A 23277-nucleotide genomic window follows, 5' to 3' on the forward strand; every position below is an offset into this window, starting at 1 on the left:
CAAAATATCACCACAGTGGGTCAAAGTACGTAGAGACAAGAAGTTAGGCGCACCAATGTAATCCGGTGGCGAGGCCCCCCTCGTTCTTGTACGGTGCTCGTAAATTCCAAACACCAAGATCCGCCTCTCCGGCGGCGGGACGTCTCCACGGCTGGACTAGCCATAATTATCAAAAAACACCAAGGTTGCCCTCACGGAGAAATCACACACAAGGGGGTTACTGCACACACACCACCGGCAGCCGCCGTCACCAGCCTGCCCTCATGCCTTGTTCTGCTTTCGCCATACGCGTTTCGAGCGTAGTATGCTCTTGATCACTGGCAACAGAAATGCGGGAAACAGCGGACTTCAGGTGAAACTTTAAATTTATTGATAACATAGTCCCGCCCATGTGGGCGTTGTCAATGATGCCTGATGGGTATAGTAGTCCATCCAAATAGTACCAAACTAAAGTCTCTTCCAAACCCAAATGGGTGCCACTGAATCCTGCTGAGTTATAATCCTGAATAGGAAAATTAAAAACAAAATATCACCACAGTGGGTCAAGGTACGTAGAGACAAGCAGTTAGGCGCACCAATGTAATCCGGTGGCGAGGCCCCCCTCGTTCTTGTACGGTGCTCGTAAATTCCAAACACCAAGATCCGCCTCTCCGGCGGCGGGACATCTCCACGGCTGGACTAGCCGTAATTATCAAAAAAACACCAAGGTTGCCCTCACGGAGAAATCACACACAAGGGGGTTATTGCACACACACCACCGTCAGCCGCCGTCACCAACCTGCCCTCATGCCTTGTTCTGCTTTCGCCATAGCGTTTCGAGCGTAGTATGCTCTTGATCACTGGCAACAGAAATGCGGGAAACAGCGGACTTCAGGTGAAACTTTAAATTTATTGATAACATAGTCCCGCCCATGTGGGCGTTGTCAATGATGCCTGATGGGTATAGTAGTCCATCCAAATAGTACCAAACTAAAGTCTCTTCCAAACCCAAATGGGTGCCACTGAATCCTGCTGAGTTATAATCCTGAATAGGAAAATTCAAAACAAAATATCACCACAGTGGGTCAAGGTACGTAGAGACAAGCAGTTAGGCGCACCAATGTAATCCGGTGGCGAGGCCCCCCTCGTTCTTGTACGGTGCTCATAAATTCCAAACACCAAGATCCGCCTCTCCGGCGGCGGGACGTCTCCACGGCTGGACTAGCCGTAATTATCAAAAAACACCAAGGTTGCCCTCACGGAGAAATCACACACAAGGGGGTTACTGCACACACACCACCGGCAGCCGCCGTCACCAGCCTGCCCTCATGCCTTGTTCTGCTTTCGCCATACGCGTTTCGAGCGTAGTATGCTCTTGATCACTGGCAACAGAAATGCGGGAAACAGCGGACTTCAGGTGAAACTTTAAATTTATTGATAACATAGTCCCGCCCATGTGGGCGTTGTCAATGATGCCCGATGGGTATAGTAGTCCATCCAAATAGTACCAAACTAAAGTCTCTTCCAAACCCAAATGGGTGCCACTGAATCCTGCTGAGTTATAATCCTGAATAGGAAAATTCAAAACAAAATATCACCACAGTGGGTCAAGGTACGTAGAGACAAGCAGTTAGGCGCACCAATGTAATCCGGTGGCGAGGCCCCCCTCGTTCTTGTATGGTGCTCGTAAATTCCAAACACCAAGATCCGCCTCTCCGGCGGCGGGACGTCTCCACGGCTGGACTAGCCATAATTATCAAAAAACACCAAGGTTGCCCTCACGGAGAAATCACACACAAGGGGGTTACTGCACACACACCACCGGCAGCCGCCGTCACCAGCCTGCCCTCATGCCTTGTTCTGCTTTCGCCATACGCGTTTCGAGCGTAGTATGCTCTTGATCACTGGCAACAGAAATGCGGGAAACAGCGGACTTCAGGTGAAACTTTAAATTTATTGATAACATAGTCCCGCCCATGTGGGCGTTGTCAATGATGCCTGATGGGTATAGTAGTCCATCCAAATAGTACCAAACTAAAGTCTCTTCCAAACCCAAATGGGTGCCACTGAATCCTGCTGAGTTATAATCCTGAATAGGAAAATTCAAAACAAAATATCACCACAGTGGGTCAAGGTACGTAGAGACAAGCAGTTAGGCGCACCAATGTAATCCGGTGGCGAGGCCCCCCTCGTTCTTGTACGGTGCTCGTAAATTCCAAACACCAAGATCCGCCTCTCCGGCGGCGGGACGTCTCCACGACTGGACTAGCCGTAATTATCAAAAAACACCAAGGTTGCCCTCACGGAGAAATCACACACAAGGGGGTTACTGCACACACACCACCGGCAGCCGCCGTCACCAGCCTGCCCTCATGCCTTGTTCTGCTTTCGCCATACGCGTTTCGAGCGTAGTATGCTCTTGATCACTGGCAACAGAAATGCGGGAAACAGCGGACTTCAGGTGAAACTTTAAATTTATTGATAACATAGTCCCATTGATAACATATATATATATATATATATATATATTATATACACAAAAAATTGTCAAGTTGAAGTTATCATTGTACAGCTTGCAAATAATAGACCGCATTTATATGGAACATGTTTATTTAATTTTTTGTAATTTTGGGGTTTCATTGATTCATTTTTGCTCACCACACATGGTGTATACACGTCTAATTTCGGGTCATGTGATTATTAATAATTTCTTTTTTTTGGTAAAAATACAAATGTACACTATTGTGAATGAGGCATTAATCCTTGACTGATAGATGGATGGAGCAATGGAACGATGAAAAACAGAGTGGGTGGATGAATTGGTGAAAGATAGGGGAAGGGCTAGTAAGAGGATCAATGGCTAAAAACATAAACGGATACATGTATATACCAACGAGTGGATGGTGGAAGCATGCAAATGTGGATGAATAAAGGGTGGATGGGAGAATTAATGGATGGCTGTGGAGATGGATACATGAAAGGACAAGTGAATGGAAGGACGACGAAAGGGTATAGGAAACTATTCTAGGGAGTATTGGACTCTTTCCCTTGATGCTATTTAAGATATGGTTCAAGGTGGTAGCTAATGCCTTGTTTCATAGTCTATGAAATGCTGGAAATCAAGGCGCGCTATCTATCCTGCACTCCCGGCTTTTCAACTTTAGACTGAAAATTTGAATTTGTTATTCTTTAAGTTAAGTCAATCTTTGTATTGGTTAAGATCAACTACAATTTGCATAGATATGCAAATCTATAAATATGCACTTTAATAGAGCAATCTAAAAGAGTACTTATTACATACAAAGAAAGGGGAATTAAGGAAGGTGCAAGAACGCATAAAGGCATTGAAGACACCATCTGATCTTCACTGCGATAAAATCTGTCAAATACAAGCTATTCTGGGCGGGGTAAGAACGCGATGCTTTTCTGCAGTAAAATCAGTCCCGGTTGGGAAGCAAGCTACCTTCTTTCGCAAGCGGAGCAGGAACACGAAGAACAAAGCAGGGCACCAGCGATGACTCTGCCTTCAACATGGGGACAACCTGTAGTTACTTCACGGACACCAGCAGCACCACATCGCTCAGACACGGATCAGCCATCACAGCTGGAGACAGGAGAGAATGAGCCCTACTTGCCTAGGCTCCCTTTGAGGGGATGATCCCCATATTTGACCGGGCGGCCGATTTTAACCCCATTTTGCTTGGAGATTCTTTCTTTCAACAATGCATAAAAAGGCATCCGCGGTGCATCTACAAGAGGCGGTGTCCTACCTAATAGCTGCCCTGGTATTTACAAAGCATTCAATGTTTCTGAAGTGCTAGTCTGGCAACAGTTACTCTGAGAAAATCTGGGAGGGGTGCGATAGGAACAGCTGCTAGGGAATCTGGGACATTGAGAAGTAGTCTTCTGCTAAGAGAAATGCTAGCAAACATTTCCATCATTGGCAAAAGAAGCATAGGTTCCCATGCATTGTAATTTACTTAATATTGGTTCTTTTTGTGTTTTTGTTTGTTTCACGGTGGGCACCAAGGAGGGGGGGGGGGTCATTCATTATGGCGGAGGAGCATCGCCCCAGGTGGCAGCAGAGGTATACACTTGAAAAATAAAATTATAATAAACCAATTTTATTATCATTTTATTTTTCTTCTTACCTGGGGCTGCCAGCGAGCACGTCATAGGACAGGGCCATGTGGTGGTGACGGGGGTGGGTGATGCGCACTACTAAGTGTGCATGACGGTTTGGACGGCTGTCTTAGGCCGGCCAAACCATCATGCGTACTTAGTATTTCTCCACCCGGTTATGTTGTACTGCCTGGTGGAGAACAGCCACAGGCTCCCAGTCACTGACTGAGTGCTGAACTACGGCGCTTAGACCAATCCCAGTGCTGCTCTCATGCTGAGAACAGCTTTACCAGCATGACAGCAGTAAATTGCATTGGGGAGCCCGCGCAGTGTGATTCGCCTGGCAAAGGACCAGCATCAGGATCGGGAGAGGAGCAATGCGACAGGTAAGTTTTGTATTTTTGTAAACATTTTGTCTGTTCCCTCCTCCCCCCGCCCCACTGTTTTGGATCCCGTGCATCCGCCACTGCACGGTACATTCAAAAGAGTGAAGAGTTTTATGCGGACAGCAAAGCGCTCACTACATATCTTGGCAGCGTATATGCTCAACTATGAGCAAGACTTAAAAATATAGGCTGGCTGACCCCTTTACAACTCAAAAGAGGTGTCAAGTTTTAACCAATGGCGAGAAGATATGGGCGGGGCTACACAGCCTTTTGCGCTTAAGGCATGTACTTGTTCCACTGCGTGGGTGACTGGAAACTCACAGGCACTCTTTCCTATTGTTCAGAGAATTTAATAAACTTTATAATAATACTATGCATTTAGCGTAACCTCGGACTAGAGCGGAAGACATTAATTCTGCAGTGCGCACTTCTTTGTTGTCCCTGATGTGTTTATTTTACGGTAAGCCCGGAACAGTCTCTTTGGGGTACCTTTGAAATATGTGCCTCTTAAGCATCTTGTTACAGGAGGCAATGACTTTGCAATGACAATGCAAGTACCTGTCACTAAGAGGCAACTCACGTGACTAGTGCATCACGCTTTATTTCTCTTTGCTTATTTAAGCAGAGTCACCTAACACATCCAGGATCTGGGAAATGAGGGCAAGTGTTGTGAAATCGAGTGGTGTTAGCTACACAGGCTGTCTCACGAGAGGCATTTTGCTCAGAATAGGAATTTAGAAAAAAGCCGGTTGCACAGCGAATATAGGTTCATTGGGATTCAGTGAGTGGGTTTGGATGCCGAAGTGAGGCTGGCATTTTGTCTGGGAGATTGTACCAGGGGCGGGCTTAGGGCTGAAAGCGGGACTTGGAGAACTATGTGTTCCAATTCTCGTGGAACAAAAGAAAGTTACAGGGCAGAATGAAACAGAAACAAGAGAAATAAAAGTCACTGAATTGGATGGTCAACAAAAACTTTTGACTAACCAAATCGGGTATGCCCAGACGTGGGTCCCCAGCCCACTTTGCCACTGGATTCAAGCTAGCCTGGCTGATGAGGGGTGTTACCCCGAACCGGTCCCAGGATGCTTGTTTCCGGTCCAGGGAAGAACTGGCTTGGCAGTTCATTCTGGACTGTTCCCATGAGGCACAGGGTCAAGATTGATTTGCATATGGCTGGGTCTGAACTGGGGTGGCAAATTGAGCTAAAGAACGATGATGGATTCAACCCAGATCTGTGACTGGGGGTGAGTGTTTGAAAAGTTTCAGCGCTCCGTCCATCATCTCTTTGTGTTTGCTTTGTTAGCACTTGAAAAACAAACACAGCTCAAGCACTGTGCAGGCAAAACCTAAAGAACAAGTTACTTACCTTTGGGAATGCATTATCTGGTAGAGACAATATCTAGCTGCAGATTCCTTACCTTTGAATTTCCCAGGCACTAGGCTGGATCTGCATACTTTTGTGTAAGAAGTATCCCTAGTGTGTGCCGTCAGGTAGCTCCATTTGGCTCCGATAGACGGCTGCAGCGTTAGCATCGGTTAGGACGGTGTGGTCACCTATATAGGCGCCTGGACTGACTTGAATGTGTGTCAAAACCAGGGCCCTGAACAAGGGAACCTTTTTCTTTTTTTAACTTGTTTTTATTGGCAGTACAAAAAGGCATATAGTGAACATTGCACAGTGAATATAGGCACAATGTGAACAGTTGATACAATGATGCTTATGCCGTGACCATCGCACTTAAAAGGCACCACTCTCAGTTCTTGTTAAATTTACACATGGCTTATATAGGGGACTGGCAGAACAGGTAACGCCAATGTGAATACATAATAAACCTTCACGTATACATAAATGGCAGGTTAATTGTCCACTATCACCTCACCGAGGTGTATCACTGTTTGCTATTCGCAACCAATTCACAAATGGACCCCAAATGTCCTTTGGCCTAGAGGCAAGAGGCATTAACTCCCAGAAAGCAGCGAGCTGCTCTTGACAAAATGCAGCGTCAAGAATCCAATCCTTTAGCAAGGGGAGACGCGATCTGCCCCACGTCATGGCAATCCTATGTTTTGCTAATAATAGCAACATGGCCAACAGTCTGCGCACTCCCACTGGGGCCTCCCTCACATAGCCCAGTATCCCAGCTAGTGCCGTGGTTTGAATAGGTATTATAAGTATATCACTTATAATTTTAAATATTCCTGTCCAATACGCCGCTATCTGTGGGCAAATCCAGGCTAGGTGTAAAAAAGTTGCCCGCTCTGAGTGGCATTTCCAGCACTCTGCATTAGGTCTAAGACCCGACAAGGGAACAACCTTAGCCTTAATAAATGAGTCCACAGAGCAGGGAGGCATGGGTGGGTCTGTAAGGAATCTGTAGGTAGATATTGTCTCTATCAGATAATGTGTTACCAAAGGTAACTAACTTGTTCATCTGATAGAGACTTCTAGCTGCAGATTCCTTACCTTTGAATAGATACCTAAGCCATACCATCCTGGCAGTGGGCTGCGGACAATTTTCTCACACTGAGAACTTCTGTAGGACTGAGCCGGCGAATTCCCATCCCTGCGGACCTGCCTGTCCAGGCAGAAGTGCTTGGCAAACGTGTGCAAAGACCCTTGAGTTGCTGCCTTGCAGATGTCCAGTACTGGGACGCCAAGAGCCAACGCCGTGGTTGCAGCCTTCCCCGTGTGGAATGAGCTCTTGAGCCCTCAGGAGGCTGCTTCTTAGCCAGGGCGTAGCAGATCTAATGCAGAGAACAACCCAGCAAGAAATGGTCGGCTTCTGCTTCACCTTTCTTAGCTCCGACGTACCCCACAAAGAGTTGGTAGTCCACCAAGAACTCTTTTGTGCAGTCAAGGGAGAACAACAATGCTCTTTTTGGGTCCAGACGGTGAAGACGCTCCTTTTCCTTAGAGGGACGCGGGGAGCAACAAAGGTGGACAGCGTGCTAAATTGACCGAGATGGAATGGGGACGCCATCTTTGGCAAGAATGTAGCCCGGGTGCAAAGCACCCCTTTATCTGCAAAGATCATCATATATGAAGGCTTGGATGACAATGCCTGCAACTCACTCACCCTCCAGGCTGATGTTATTGCCACCAGATAGGCTGTTTTGATGGTAAGCAGTCAGAGGGGAAAATTATATAAAGGCTCCAAAGGAGCACACATAAGAAAAGTAAGAACTAAATTTAAGTCCCACTGAGGCATGGCAAAGGGCGTAGGTGGAAACGTATGTACAATCCCTTTCAAGAATCTATTTACAGCAGGAGATTTAAACAAAGAGGGTTGGCCCGGCAGCCACCAAAACAACTGACAGAGAAGAAAGATAACCTTTGAGAGTATCCAACGCAGAGCACTGCTGGGCAAGGGCAAGAATGGAAAGAAGTATAGTAATAAAGAGGCAGAAAGAGGGTCAATAGACCTCTCTGTACAATATTTTACAAGTTTTTTCCAACAGCAGGCACATACCGACTTAGTGGAGGGCCGCCTCGCCACCAAATCAACCTCACATACATCGGGGAGGAAGGTCAAAAGCTATCAACTGTCGCCGCTCAATCTCCACGCATGTAGGCGGGTGTAGGACCCTCCCCTGTTGCTACATCAGAAGAGATTCCCGAAGGGGCAGCCTGATCAGAGGATTGATGCTCATTTTCAGAACCCTAGACACCAGACTCTCCTTGCCCAGTCGGGAACCACAAGAATGATTAAGCATGGCCGTTCTTGATATTCTTGAGAAACCTAGGCAAGAGTGGTATGGACGGAAAGGCTTAAGTATGCCTGAGCTCCACTCGATAGCCGCCTTGGAAACTCCAGCACACAAAATTGCTGACATTCCATGTTCTATTAGGAGGCGAATAGATCCAACCAAGGCGCTCCCCGTTGTTGAAGGTGACCTTTTCGTCACCTCCGAATGGAGACGCCATTCGTGATCAGCTAGATATCAACAGCTGAATTAGTCCGCCCTGTGATTCAGTGAACTTTCCAGGTATTGAACCACCAGGATTATGCCCTGTTGTTACAGCCATGTCCAGAGACGCAGGGCCTCTTGACAAAGGGTCCACGACCCCACTCTGCTTGTTGCAGTACCACATAGTGGTGGTGTTTTCCGTGAACACCTGCACTAACTTCCACTTGACAGATGGAAGAAATGCTTTCAATGCCAACCAGATCGCCCGAAGCTCCAACAAATTGATGTGGAGCCCGAATCCGCCAGAGACCAGTGTCCCCGGATCTCCACTTCTCCCAGATGGCAGCCCCATCCCAGGAGAGACGCGTCTTACACCACTGTGTATTCTAGTTGGGGAAGGAAGAGGGGTCTGCCTCTGACCCAAACGCGGTTCGTCAACCACCACTGCAGGTCCTTTGCAGTTTCCTCTGAGATCTGGATCATGTCAGAGAGATTCCCCTGATGCTGATGATTCGCCCACTGGAACTTCAGGTCCCACTGCAGAGCCCACATACGAGCACTGTGTCCAGACAGCTCCAATAAAAAAGAGCGTTTGAGAAGGAGTCAGGTGTGACTTCGGCACGTTTATAGAGAACCCCAGCGAATGCCGGAGGTTCACCGTAGTCTGAAGGTGGGAGATGACAGCGTGGGGCGAGGACGCCTTCAACAGCCAGACGTCAAGGTAGGGGAATTCTGAAACCCCTAACCTACACAGATGAGCTGAGACCACCTCCATCAACTTGGTAAACACTCGAGGGGTGCTGGTAAGGTCAAAAGGAAGCACAGTAAACTGAAAGTGCTATTGAGCATACCTTGAACCGTAGGTAACGTCTGTGGCTCAGCAGGATGGGGACGTGAAAATACACATCCTGCAGGTGCAACGTTTCAAGTCAGTCCCCTTGGTCTACGGCAGACAAACGACCCGTGTACTCGCCGGGAGAGGAAGTTAACCTTGATATTCATTTGGTCACTAATTACCTACAACTGGACTGATGCACCATGTGATTAACGATCCCATACTAGAGTTTTTTTTAATGATATTATAATATGCTGAGAGGAGAACACAATATCATAGCGAATTTATAGAGGAGTCGGTTCTTTTTCAACACATGAGGGGTGCACTGAAAAGTGCACCAGCCTACTCTTAATTTCACCAGGAACTACTTGAATGGTCCCTCAGCTAGGGACAACATATAGCCTGAACTCATTTCGGGACGGAATTAAAACCGAAAATGAGAATTTACGTCGAGACCATTCTAGCCCTGAAGAAGTTGATGCTTACAAACAGCACAACGCGACGAAACACGTATTGGTTAAGATTGTGTTTCCTTTGATTACCTGAAGAATATACAATCTTTTGTCACATGATCAAGCTAAGGCTCAAAACTGCTCTTACTTTGATACTTACGTTTTATGGATATTATTTAGCGTGTGCAAGGGATTGTATTGTTGTTTCTAAGGCAGGCAAGACCTGAACCAACATGAACATCTTGAATTTCTCCTTCTTCAGGAAGAGATTGACGGTTCGAAGATGGGCCGTAACCCTTTGTCTTCTTCAGAAGACAGAAACTAGCAGGAATAGCAACCACTGCCTACTTCTGAAATCGAAACTGAGAGCTGTAACTTTAGGTGATCCTCCACCAGCCGTTCTTGAAGTGGCGGAATTGGAGGAGGAAAAGAAAGGAAAGGCAGAGAATAGCCCTCCTGAATGACCAGCAAGACCCACTTGTCCGATGTTATGGACCTCCAGTGGAGGAGATGATGATGGATTCTCCCTCCAACTGGAGTGACATGATCTTGCAGACTCAATCTAGGAGTCCTTGGAGACTGCAGCTGCCGAAGGCTGCGTGACAGACGACTTCTGGCTTCCGTTCGGAGGAATGAGATGGTGGGCTGGGATAGGGTTGATGCGGCTATCAACCCCTTCAAGCGCCTTGAAAGGTGTGATAGACTGGCCACGGGGTGTTACTGAGAGGCCCAAGGATCTGGCCATAGCACGAGAGTCCTTGAAGCGCACCAAGGCCGAGTCCGCCTTCTCTCTGAAGAGACGAGAGCCGTCAAAGGGCATGTCCATCATATTAGCCTGGACATCACCCGAAAAGCCAGATGTTCTTAGCCAGGCGTGGTGCCGTAAGGTCACCGACAATGTAACCGTTCTGCCCAGTGAGTCATTCGTGTCAAGGCCACACCTAATGGAGAATTTAGTTCTGTCCCACCCATCCTTCACTGCCTGGCAGAGTACAGCCCGGGTCTCCTCCGGGACCTGTGGCACCACTTGAACAACCATCTCCTAAAGGGTGTTGGAAAAACAGCCCAATAAGCATGCTGTATTCACCGACCGCAATGCCAGGCTGGTAGAAGAAACAATTTTCTTCCCAGGCTAGTCCAGCTCTTAGATTTCCCATCCGGAGAAGCGGAAGGGAACGCGCCATGGGATGTCGAAGCCTGCACCACTAAGCTTTCACGGGTGGGGTGTTGGCTGAGGGACCTTGGGTCGCCCAAAGCCAGGCGATGGCAGGTGCATTTGTCCTGTTCACAGGAGTCCCTGTGCTAGGCTTGGACCACGTGCCTAGGAGGTCAGTCAGTGCTTCAATAACGGGCAATATGGGTTCAGACGTGGAAGCCCCAGGCTGAAGCACTTCGGTCAGGGGATTAGTCCTGACCTGCAAGGAGGGCAACTCCTGTCCAAAGGCCTTAGCTGCCCTCCTTACCACGATGGCATAAGCAGCCCCCTCCTCAGTAGCCACAGTTGGTGGAGAGAGCATGCAAGAATCTGGGGATGAGTCCAGTCTCCAGGCTTTCCCAAGATCCTCATACCAGTCCATCTGTTCTACAGATACATCCTGGTGTTCTAAAGGGTATATAGACCCCTCCCATGCCTGAAAAGTCCTCAAAATGTACAGGCAACAAACTAGAGCCTCTGGGTTCTCCCGGTGCCGGCGGTGGCGGCGAGCGAAGCTGGTCCAACTCCAAGTCGTTAGGAATAAAGATGGTGTTGGCACAGCTGGCGATGCTGATGGCACCAACTTCGGGTCCAACGCCGGGAAAGGTCGCGTTGGCGTCATCCCAGATCCGGGATCAGATCCATGAGGCCCCACTGGCACCATGGCCGGAGCCAACGGTGACAAATGCAATGGGGCTCCCAGAGGGGTCAGCCAGCTCAAATATGTAGCACATGCACTCGTAAAATTCTTTTATTTCAGCAGGGGTCGCTCCAGCTCCCAAAAACAGAGGGCGGTGCGGAGTCGACTCTGGCTCTGCAGAACTGTGCCTAGAGCTCGGTGCTCCTTATCTCGTTCATCTACGGACAAAGGTGAACTCCACTTAGACATCCTCTTCCCATAGTGTCCCAAAGACCTTGTGTGGGAGGAAGAGGAGTTGGGGCTCGGGGAGCAGTCCTGCGACCTCCTCTTCTTCGATCGGGACCGGGATCTCTGCAGAGTCTTGCTGGTCGGTGCCCACTGCCTGGCCGCAAGGAGCTTCATAGCTAACTCCCGAAAGGCATTTGGAGCCATAACCCAACAGTCTTAGCATGACTTTCGGTTGTGGTCACGCTCGAGACACCAGAGACAGATGAGGTGGGGTTCGGTTACCTGCATGGCGGAGTGACAGGCGCCACAGGGTTTAAATCCTGTCTTTCTAAAAGACATTATATGTACTAAGAGGGTAGCTGTTCCTCAGAAAACAGGGAAGAGACCAGAGGGTGGTGTGAGTGCTTGTCACGAAGTTGGGTCAGAGTCAGTATGAGGGGAATTACTCCTTTAGAATATAGTGCCCTCACACACCCTTGCGGGTGTCATGCTTCATCATCAGGCGTTGCTCCTCGTGGGGGTGGCGCTGCAGTCCCTCACGGGCCCCGCAAGAGGGCTCTTTAGCAGAGATCTTTTGAGGAGACGCCACAGTTGTGCATGAGGGTGTGTGGGCCTATAAAAAGGGGAAGTTAGGTGAGTGTGTTAAAATTACCATATGGAACCCAGAACCAGAGTTTTATTCACGGGTCCTTATGGCAAATTAAAAAGAAGTGGATCCTGGAGCTCCTCTTTGGAAAGAATATGGAGGGCAGATGTGTAACTAACTGCTGCTCTCAGGATGTGTGCTGTGGTGAAAAGTCCTACAAAAATGGGGTCAACATGTTTCGCGCTCGCTGCTGGTCCTTAAGGGATCCCATGGCGCTTCGTCAGGACCGGTATAAAAAAGTGAAAGCAAAGTGAGGCAGGTTCCAGGAATGAAAAAAGGCCTGTGAACTTGTGATACCTTAATATTAAAGGGTAAAGCGTCCAAGCGCTGATAGGAACTCTTTTCGTAGAAACCTATGCCCAACCTGGTGAGATAAAAACAAGTTTGGAAAGAGAAAAAACAAGATAAACACACAATAAAGTTTTTAAACATGATGGTCAAATATAAATCGCATGTTGTGTTCATAATGCCAATAAACACAGATGTGTGCTCTGTTAATCAAGCATGCACACTATCAAACCATGCAGATAATTCAACCTGATGTGGGGGTATAATAGCCCCTGTGCAGCTGGCCATTGTGCTGGGGGATATGGTCTATAGGCGTTATCAGTGATAGTGTGCCTTATAAATTATCCCCGCATATTGCCAACTGTGTGTCAAGTGCCATCTAGATGGAACAACAAGGGGGGGGGGGGGCTTCAAGTAGGGTTGACGAACAGCGTAGCTGAAATCAGTGTGAGAAGGGTGAGTTCTTATTTGGTGGGCCAGTGGTGATAGTTAACGTTGGTGTGGCGAAACTGTCAATTATCGTCTATGCCGCTGGCAGGTTAGGAACGGGCAGTGCGGAAGTAACTTCGTCTATCGCTCGTGAGGCCAGACAGCGGCAGTGAAAGAACCGTCCCTACATTTACACTCACGTACACACAATCCGCACAGGAGCTGCACCAGCAGCAGCACGGAGGCGGTGGGATGCAGGGTGCCGAGAAACGTCGGAAGACCAGTGGTTTGCAATGGAGATCTCCGGTTTGAAGAAAATGCTGCAGGCTCAAGCAAGGAGGTTTCCTGAAGGTGAACACCAGCAGGAGAGGTAAGTTGGGTTCTTGGGTGATGCCTGGACACCGTCGGTTGGGCCACCCAAGGACGTGGGGTGTCGGGTGCAGCAGCGTCTTGAGGCATTAGATCTTATTACCAGCTCCGGTAGCAGTCCCGGTCGGTGGGACCATTCAGGTTGAGGCTGCAGGTATCGGCTTGAAGCGCGAGATAGGTCGGGGATAACCAGATTCCAGATCAGGATCGCTGGGGAGACCTCCTCGAACTGTTGGGCCACTCGAACTCATGCTGTGGGCGTCAGATGCAGAGTGGTGCAGAACTACGGAGCTGCCTGGATCCGGATTCTGTGTTGGAGTCTTTGGTTGAGCAAATCCAGTGCTCATGGGAGACAGAGTCTGTGAGATGAGTGCAGGGCAGGTCCTCCGGGTTCTGGGGGGCTGCTGGCTACGCCGGGGTTTCTCTGTAGGCAGGTTGGGTTCGGGACAGGCCAGTAGGGCTGGGGCCAAAGCAGTTGGTGTCCTCTTCTTCCAGGGTCAGCACAGCTCTACAGTCCTTCTTTCTTCCTCAAATCTGAAGAGGCAAGGCTCAGGGTCACCCCTAAATACTAAATTTAGGGGCGTTTACCAATTGGTCCCTCCCTTGAGGTGAATACACAACCTATTATGCCACCCTCCAGTGGGAGGGGGCATAAGCCCCTCGCTAATTGGCTGTGTCCCCTCATCTTCAAGATGTAGGGACTGAGATGTGCTTAGCCTCGCTTACCCCACCTGAGGGGTAGGGTTGGCAAAGGTGGGCTCACCTCTCCTCCTAACTTGGTTTTCTTGCCGATTCTCCTGCCCAAATTAGGGGTCAGAATCGGTGGGAGTCAGTTGCTGGGGGCAGCAAAAGGCAGGGACAGCTTACAAAGGCGGCAGGCCTTTGAAGCTTCCTCTTTGTGGAACCAGCCCATCCTGGGGGAGGAGGTGTGACCCCTCTGCCCAGGATGGACTTTGTTTCTGGACCCAGAGAACGAGGCCCTCTATGCAGGGGGTCAAGAAACCTGTCTGGTGGTGGCAAATGGCGGGCAGCCATTCAGGAACCACACCAGGGCTGATAGTTTTTCAGGGGGCATCTCTAAGATGCCCTCTGAGAGCATTTTACATTAAATCTCACACGGGCATCAGTGTGGGTTTAATGTGCTGAGAAGTTTGCTACCAAACTTCCCAAGTTTCAGTACAGCCATTATGGAGCTGTGTAGTTTGTGGTGACCAACTCCATGACTGTATACTCTTTACGGTTTTACTGCACTTACAATGTCTAAGAATGGACTTAGACTCTGTAGGGGTACAGTGCTCATGCAACTGGACCCACGCCTGGGGGCTAGTGAACCCTGCTAGAGGGGTGACTTACCTAAGCCCCAGGCAGTGGGTTGCAGGTATGGCGCACAGGGATGTGTGCCATGTCAACTCTTCAAAACACGCAGCCTGCAATGGCGGTGTTAAGTTGCAGTCTCTAAGGGTGGAACAATAGGTGCTGCAGCCCTTAAAGGCCTTACTTGGTCACAGTGCCCTTCGTACCCATGGTACCTTTTACAGGGGGCTTACCTGCGGGCATAGATATGCCAATTGTGGGTTCAAAGGTACAGTTTTGGGAAAGAACACAGGCCCTGGGAAACTGATTGGGAGGGACCAGGGAACATCAAGCCAAGTTGCATCAAATGTCAGGCAAAACGTGTGTGTGGGGGGGTGTAACCATGCGAAAAACTGCAGCTAGAAATCTCTTTCAGATAAAAAAAGAGTTCCACAAAAGCAGATGAAAACAGTATTTAAGCATTGGGATAAGGATGCGAAAAAAACACGAGAGGAACAACAGGAAATAGTATGCTACAGCCAATAGAAACGGAGGAAATGAAAGTGGCAAGGAGGCAACCAATTAAAAGCGAGGGTGAGATGTAAGCCTCTTTCAACATTTATATTAACAATAGATTTCGCAAGCACAGCACAAGCGATGAGCAGGAGAAACCTAAAAAGTAAAGAGCCTAGGACTGAGCCTTGGGAGACAGCCAAGGGTAGCAGAGAGAGGAGATGTTCGGATTGTAGGTAATAGAGAAGGTCCTTTAAGAATGACAGAAGGATAATCACGAGGGCAGAGCAAGTGACATTGAGAGCTCTACAGTGGATAGTGAAGTAGGGTACTCAATAGAGTAAAGGCCTGCCGAAAGATGAAGATGTGTGAGCATAGTGGTAGCGCTTGAGGGATTAATAGATGGGATTTGATAGGTATTTCTACATTGGATAATATCATGAGTGGGAGGGTCATTAAATCCTTTCAGACTTTGCAGGCGGACTATTAACTCCACCGTAGCCAGTTTCATCATTATTTGCAGCTCAGCCACACATTGACCCCATATATTGCAGACTGACCTGACCTCTCCGAATTAAGGGCCACATGTAAATAGATTTCCGTTTGCAAGTTTCTAAAAGCAAACTCTTGCAATTTGCTAATAGGAAATCGCACACAGCTATGTACAACAGTGTGTTTCACACTGTTAGAGATTCCCAGTGAGGTCACAATTGACCTACCTCATTAATATTCATGAGGTAGGTCGCAATTTGCGACCCATTGTGAATCAGTAAAAGCATAGGGATGCTGGCCTGCTGGGGACAGCAGACTACCACGTCTGTGTTTGCATTTAAATAAAGCATTTTTTTTTTTTAATGCAGCCAGTTTTCCTTAACGGAAAACGAGATACGTTTCAAAAAGAAAAAAGAAACGTTTCAGTTTCATTTTTTAAGGGCAGGCAGTGGTCCTTGGGACCACTGCCTTCCCTTAAAACAAAAATTTGCATGCATTCACAAAGGGGAAGGAGTCCCCTCGTGACAACTTACCGTTTGCGAATGGGTTACCACCAAATTGCATTTGGTGGTAAAAAGAAAATGTTTTGCAACCACATTTAGGTCTCAAAACATTCTTAATTACCACAGTGAGTTGCTATTAGGAAGGGACGCACCTAAACACGCCCCTTCCTAACACCGAATCGCAAACCTATTTTGTAATTAGGTAATTGTAGTGAATGAGCCACTTTTGTGGTCTGACACCCTATGATGACCCTCAACCACCACCATTTTGTACTGACTTAAGTGTGTTATGTTGCCATAGCCTTAATGTAGGATGGGTTTGCATATGCCTGCTTTTCTTCTGTCTTTTAGTGGAATAGTCTTTCCAAGAATAGAAGGTATGGGATGTTGAGGTGCAGTGTTGTGGGTGGTGGTGCACACATGTGCTCAATGTTGTATACTGAGGGATTAAGTGTATAATGTTATTTGGGTTAGGTGAATTATGACTTTGACCTATTGGCTTTGACCTGGTCTAATGTCATTCTGTTTTCTGACTTTACCTTGCTTTATGGTAGTGCTGACTTTTGCCTTTGACATGTTCTCATGTCATCTTGCTTTGCTTTGGGCCTTTCTGTGTGCATGGCTTAACTAACTCCATTTTCATGCTGAAGCCATTTTCTGTGCCTGCACAAAGAAGAGGGCATGTTTTGCTTTCCTCCTGTCTTTACTGACTAGAGAGAACTGGTTCTTATCAGAGGAATGTACATGGTCTGTCTTGTAGTCATAGCAAGGGCCTGATCAACCGTTGCTGTGACCTTGGAGGAGGCTGGTACGGGCTCTCATGAGAACGAGGGGGCGGGGCTTGCTAGAAGCTTTGCTGTGTATGAATGTGTATTAAAAAGGGGAGCCTACACTGGCCTGGTGGAAGTTCATCCGTGGAGCAGACGTGTTGTCACGGAAAAGTTTTGTCACCTCTGAGCTTTCGCCCGGTTCAAGCAATGGACTCCCCTTGAGCAAAGTGGGGTGAAATGATGGAGCATTAGGTGAGGTGTCTCTGCTACTAACTGTCTCTTGATTCTTTAGTGATTCTCTCCTTTCCTTCTTATTTTCTGATTCTTATATCCATACATATATATTTCTACATATATATTTGCTTTGATTGTGTATTTCAATCGGTTATTTGATATGTGAGAGTCTGCCATGATGATCATATATGCGGCCTGCCCGTGCCATAAGTTTGGAACTGATATTCTCTCCCTGGGAAAGTGACGGTACATACCTTGGTCCAGAGGGGAGAAGTTTGTCATTACAGTAATAGGTTACAGAATTGCAAAGTGGGGTTTGTACATAGAAAAAGGTTTTTTGTGGTTGCAAACGGCCCGATTCTGCGAATTCTTTTTCAGTGTAAAAACAGCATTCTGTATTCTGTATATTTAATCTCAATGGAACAAAAATTTCAACAATTACAACTTCTAGGAAGAGTAGTCTCACCTATGTCCAATAGTTTATTGAGTTTAATATAGGTGATTTTGATGAAAAGAAGACCCAAAAAATCAGTTGCAGGATGAGACACTACATTTTTAAAGTTGCAGGCATCAGGGAGAGTAGACAGATAAGAGTGCATGCAAATCTATTAAATGCTCCGGGCATCCAGTTACTATTTCTGTAAGATGCCCATTTGTCTAACTACCACATACAGGATATACAGCTGAGAAGCAATAATGCTTCTTGATCCTGTGTCATAGCCATTTCCTACGAGAACCCGCAGAACCACCAACTCTGGTGAGGTTATTACACAAAATTAGATATTTAGGGCCTCATGTAGGTAAATAAATTTTACCGGTTCTTAAATACCGAGCCGTACCGAATCGGTAAATTAGAATCGGTAAGTTACATGTAGGTAAAAATTCGGTAACAGTTACCGATTCGGTAACAGTCGGTAAATACGAATCGGAATTCACCGATTCGGTAAATACCGAGGTGATAATTACCGAATCGGAAAATACCGAGGTGGTATCTACCGAATCGGAAAATACCGAGGTGGTATCTACCGAATCGGAAAATACCGAATCGGTACGTACGGATTCGGTAAATAACATCACATGACTTGACGAAACAGCTAATCCTGTGCAACGACAGCCCACCCAACCAGGAACTGCCCACACCCAGGCAGGTGTACACAATTAGCCGAAGTGGCCACACCCAGGCAGGTGTACATAATTAGCCGACCCTGGAGAGGCTCGGAGTGCAGAGGAGAGGCAGGGAGCAGTTGCATGTGCGAGCGGGAAACGAACAGCATGTCCAGCCAGAGCACACAGAAAGACGGAGGGGAAAGGAGGAGGAAGCTCAAATTCAGCCCCAAGGAACTCCAGGTGCTGGTGGAGGAGGTGGTGAAGCAGCACCAGAAGCTGTTTGGGAGGCAATCCCTGCAAGTGCCTGAGGCCGAAAAGCGCAACATATGGCTGGCCATCCAGGCGCAGGTCAATGCTGTGGGAGTGACCCACAGGGAAATTGAGGTCCTCAAAAAGCGCTGGTATGACCTGAGGATTGTGACCAAGAGGAAGATGGGCGACATCCAGAAGGAGGCCAGCCAGACCGGAGGTGGAACCAACAGGGCACCTGCCCTCACCGAACTGGAGGAGCTGGTGGCGGCCACACTCGAGCAAGAGAGCGTCGTGGGTCTTGGGGACGCCGACAGCTCTGCCAGAGCCGCAACACACCAAGGTAAGACGAAAGCACAGCAATGTAGCCGCCCCTACCCCTATCCCACATCCCCCATTGTGACACGAGAATCACACTGCAGTCCACACGTGTCAGTGCAGACAGGCAATGCATTCCGGGAGATGTAGTCAGGGCAACACTAACCATGACGTAAATGTCACAGGGCAACAAGGCATGTCACGCACTCGAGGCACAAGGAGACAGAGGACAGATTGGAATGTGAAATGATTTATTGTGACGCTTGCAATGCAGCCCTTCGGGGACACTGAGCCAATGTTGTTTTTCTGTCCACAGATGTGACATCATGCAGTACAGGGCATGCTGCAGGGGAGACGGCACACCGGCCACAAAAATCACCTCTAGCCAGCACGAGTGCAGACCAGGGAGCAGGCCCACTTGCAGCCGCACCACCTACGCAGCCAGCCTCGCCGCACACAGAGCCAGCATCACCTCACCGAGAGCCAGCATCACCACCACCAGAGCCAGCATCGCCACTCATGTTCGATTCACCGGCCACATCTCCGCTTGCAGGTGTGAGAATGAGGAGGCGTCCAGCAGCCAGGCTACGAGCCTTAGACACCTCGTCAGACGACAGCATGGGCCCAGAAGACTGCACCGGGCCCCAGGAAGGGAGCCATCCCACTGTGCCCCACACATCACAGGCAGCACAGACGGGAGCAAGAGGGCGCCGCAGGTCGCGTGTCCAGAGTCCACCAGCACCCACTGACGGCCATGGTGTCTTCTTGGGGCTCGAGGGCCAAATGTTGAAGCAACAGCGCCTGCAATCAAAGGCAGTAATGTCAGTCCAGAGGCACATGCGGGTGATGAGGACAAGCTTAGTCAACATGGACACAAACATTGGCGGCATGGCTGCGGGCATTCGGGACATGTCCCAGTCAATCCAGCAGTTGTGCAGCAAATTAGATGCTGACATCGAAGCACGGCGCCGGGAACGCCAGAGAAGGGACACTACCAGCAGGGCACTCAACCGTCTGGCAACTGCGACTTCCCTACTTTGCCGGCGCTCTGTGACGATGCAGGAGGGCCTAACACAGTGCTGCAGCGACCTGTCACGGGGGATGGTGCAGGTGACAAGTGCACTAGGGGTGCTATTGACAAGTCAGGCGTCGACAACTGCTGCAGGGGATGCTGCGGAGAGCATCGACACCAGCAGCAGCATCACACCCCCCGTCCCCGAAGCACGCAGGAGCAGCAGGCGGCTTGGGGTTGGCTCTAGTGAGGATGCACAGGCCGTGCAATCCACCACTGCAGCGCGTATGCGCAAACATTGATGTGGCCCTGCTTATCCACTTGCCATTGGGTGACGTAACCCTGGACATACTCATTGTATAGATGGCATATTGCCAGATTGGCCTGTTCATGTGTTCATGGCGTGGTGCCACATTAAACTACGTCATGACTTCTCACGACTCGCTGTGTCCCCTCACTTACTCAGAAATAGTTGCATGTGATCTCTGCCCGTCTCTCTCTCCCATCGATTGCAGTTGGCACTCTAGCTGCGCTGCCCTCTGGCTGGCCTGACTCATCCTCGTTGTCCTCAAAATATGTTAGTTCCACATCTGTACCTTTTTTCGTGGCAAGGTTGTGCAGCATTGCACAAGTGGCAATTATCTTGCAGCAGGTGATGGGTTTGTACTGGCGTGCGCCTCCGCTCTTGTGGAGGCAGCGGAACCTGCTCTTCAGCAGTCCAAACGTGCGCTCCACCACATTGCGTGTAGATTTGTGGGCCACGTTGTATTGTCTCTCACTCTGGGTTGCTGGGTGTAGGTAGGGAGTGAGGATGAATGAACGGCATGCATATGCACTGTCGCCTGGATGAGTAAAAGGGAACCATCAGTTACATGCCTCTATACACTCTGATTTGCAGGTTTCAAGGGGCGTCACTGTTACTTACCCAGCAGGTATCCCTCTCCGAATTCTCCGGCTCTCAGTCGTGTGTAGATCCCACTATTCTGGAAGATGTAAGAGTCGTGGGTGCTCCCAGGAAACTTTGCAACAATATCCGTGATGATGTTCCCTGCATCACAGATCACCTGCACATTGATGGAGTGGGTGGACTTCCTGTTCCTGTAGATGTGCTCTGTGTCAGCTGGAGGACAGATTGGGATGTGTGTACCATCAATACAGCCGATGACATGGGGGAACTGTGCCATGTGATAAAAGTCTGTTTTTGTTTTCTGCAGTGCAGCCTGTGTGTTTGGGAAGCTGATGTAGTGGTGCATTCTCTGCATCATGGCATCCAGGAACTTCCTGAAGAAACGTGACAGGCAACTCTGGGATACCCCACCCACCGCAGCTATCACCACCTGATAACTGCCGGATGCCAACAGATGTAGGCTGCAGAGCACCTGCACATGTGGGGGTATGGCGTGCGCCCTTCTTATTGGCTGGTCCAGGAGTGGGTGAAGGTCCCTGATTAAGTCCATGATGGTTTCGGGGTGTAGCCTGTACCTCTCATGTATCTCTGCATCAGTCAGCTGGAATAGTGTGATGCGCTGTCTGTAGATTTGTTCCTCCCGTCGCCACACCCTCAGTCCTGCTGCCTGTAGACGTAGGCGCCTTGCAATGACGTACATGGCGGCCATGTTGTCCACGCTGTTGCATTTTGGGATTGCTTATGTGCATTGTTGATGGTTACCACCTGCTTTCCATCCGTGTTAATTACCGACTCTTATTTACCGATTTTCCTGGATTTCTTAATTACCGACTGCTCCTACATGTCATTTTCAATTTTTACCACTTCATATTTACCACTTCATATTTACCGATTCGTTAATAATGTATTCGGTAAATATGAATCGGTATTTTAGAATTCGGTAACTATGAATCGGTATTTACCGCCTCATATTTACCGAAAAGTGGTTTTTGGACTCCTACATCTCACTTGTCTGAATACCGGTCGGTAACGGCATATTTACCGAAAATCGGCCGTTACCGACCGGTATTTGGCTACCTACATGAGGCCCTTAGTCCTAACATGGGTGTCTATTTTGGCTACTGGCTCAACTAAGATAAGACAACGTATCGCAGAACACATTCTGATGAGTCCAACCAGTTATTTTTGGTATACATTGCAGTGACAAGACATTGAAATTACCACCACCCTTTATTACTTATCTCAAAGGCTTACCTGCAGCGGGAGCATTCTGGTCTTCTGGCAGTGCTCTCCACAGGAAGTTCTTGCAATCCTGCAAATCCGTCCCCATCTTCTTCCACTAGAGATGCAGTTTCCAATCCCATCGAGATTTCCCTCAGCGGACTATTGGATCCGGCAGCAATGCAACCCCCGCTAGCCTCACTCAGCTCCATGCTGCTCATCACAGGAGGAACTGTGGTTTAGTGATCACTAGGGGCCTTGCAATGTCAGAACATGATGTCTTGTGTGTATAGGTTCCAATGTTGATTGAAGGGCAGGGCAGCTACCCAGTTGCGGACATATTAAGTCCAGGCATACTGTCACATTTTCTGAAAGTCCATATTGGAGAACATTATTTGATGTAATTCTGCAACATCAGGGATATACTAACTACGTGTTTGAAATTTTAGGTCTTAGTCCTGCTTAGATTTTAACATGAGGGGAAATATTCTCAATAGTCTCTTGAATTTGGAAAATTGTTCACTGAACTGACACAATACAGGTTAAAAAGGTTCTTTCTGTTCACTCTTGACAGTGATAATTGCGAGCCACGTCTCTTCACTGAAAACTGAAAAGATATAATACACTGTTACAGTACGAGTATTTTAAGTTTATTTACACTTTCAAATAAATATAAACCTTTTTTATCCAGTCCAAGCTAAGGTGCTACCAAATGTATATGACGTACATATTTATTTATAAACTATACATTCAAGCAAGCTTGTCAGTGCAAAGAAGCAAATGATTAAAGGAATAGACAAAGCTTCATTTAAAGAAAGAATGAACACGTTTATAAACGATCACTTACATAGTATTAATTTACAAACAAATATGCACACTCCCAAGGAATGATACAAGCCGAGAAAGCCTTAAGCAATTGTTCAAGAGAATGTGTTTGTCATGTGCAACAAAGGCAGCCAAAAAACAATTATTTGTGAAGCATAAAAAACATGATTGTGGTCACATTACATTTTGATTAGGACTTTGAAGTGACCTCCTGATCGTAAAAGGACTATACTGAAACAAAAAATAAAATATGAAAGTGAACATTTAGGTTTTATTTACCTATCGCCTATCGGATGTTCCTTTTCCAACACTAGTAAGCTAACAGAGCTTAAAATAGCTCGAAGTCACAACATTA

General features: G+C 48.0%; 1 protein-coding gene across 1 annotated transcript in view; it reads right to left on the reverse strand.

Annotated features, from left to right (window-relative positions):
- Positions 1-23277, reverse strand: part of DTWD2 (DTW motif tRNA-uridine aminocarboxypropyltransferase 2) — a 576220-nt gene that overhangs the window by 529224 nt on the left and 23719 nt on the right. Inside the window, exon 2 of the mRNA XM_085632651.1 lies at positions 22131-22704. Within this exon, the coding sequence (XP_085488777.1) occupies positions 22131-22318 (188 nt within the window). The 5' untranslated portion in view covers positions 22319-22704. The remainder of the gene's footprint in view (positions 1-22130; positions 22705-23277) is intronic.

This window comes from Triturus cristatus, chromosome 2_1, assembly GCF_964204655.1.
Source record: "Triturus cristatus chromosome 2_1, aTriCri1.1, whole genome shotgun sequence".
NCBI lineage: Eukaryota > Metazoa > Chordata > Amphibia > Caudata > Salamandridae > Triturus > Triturus cristatus.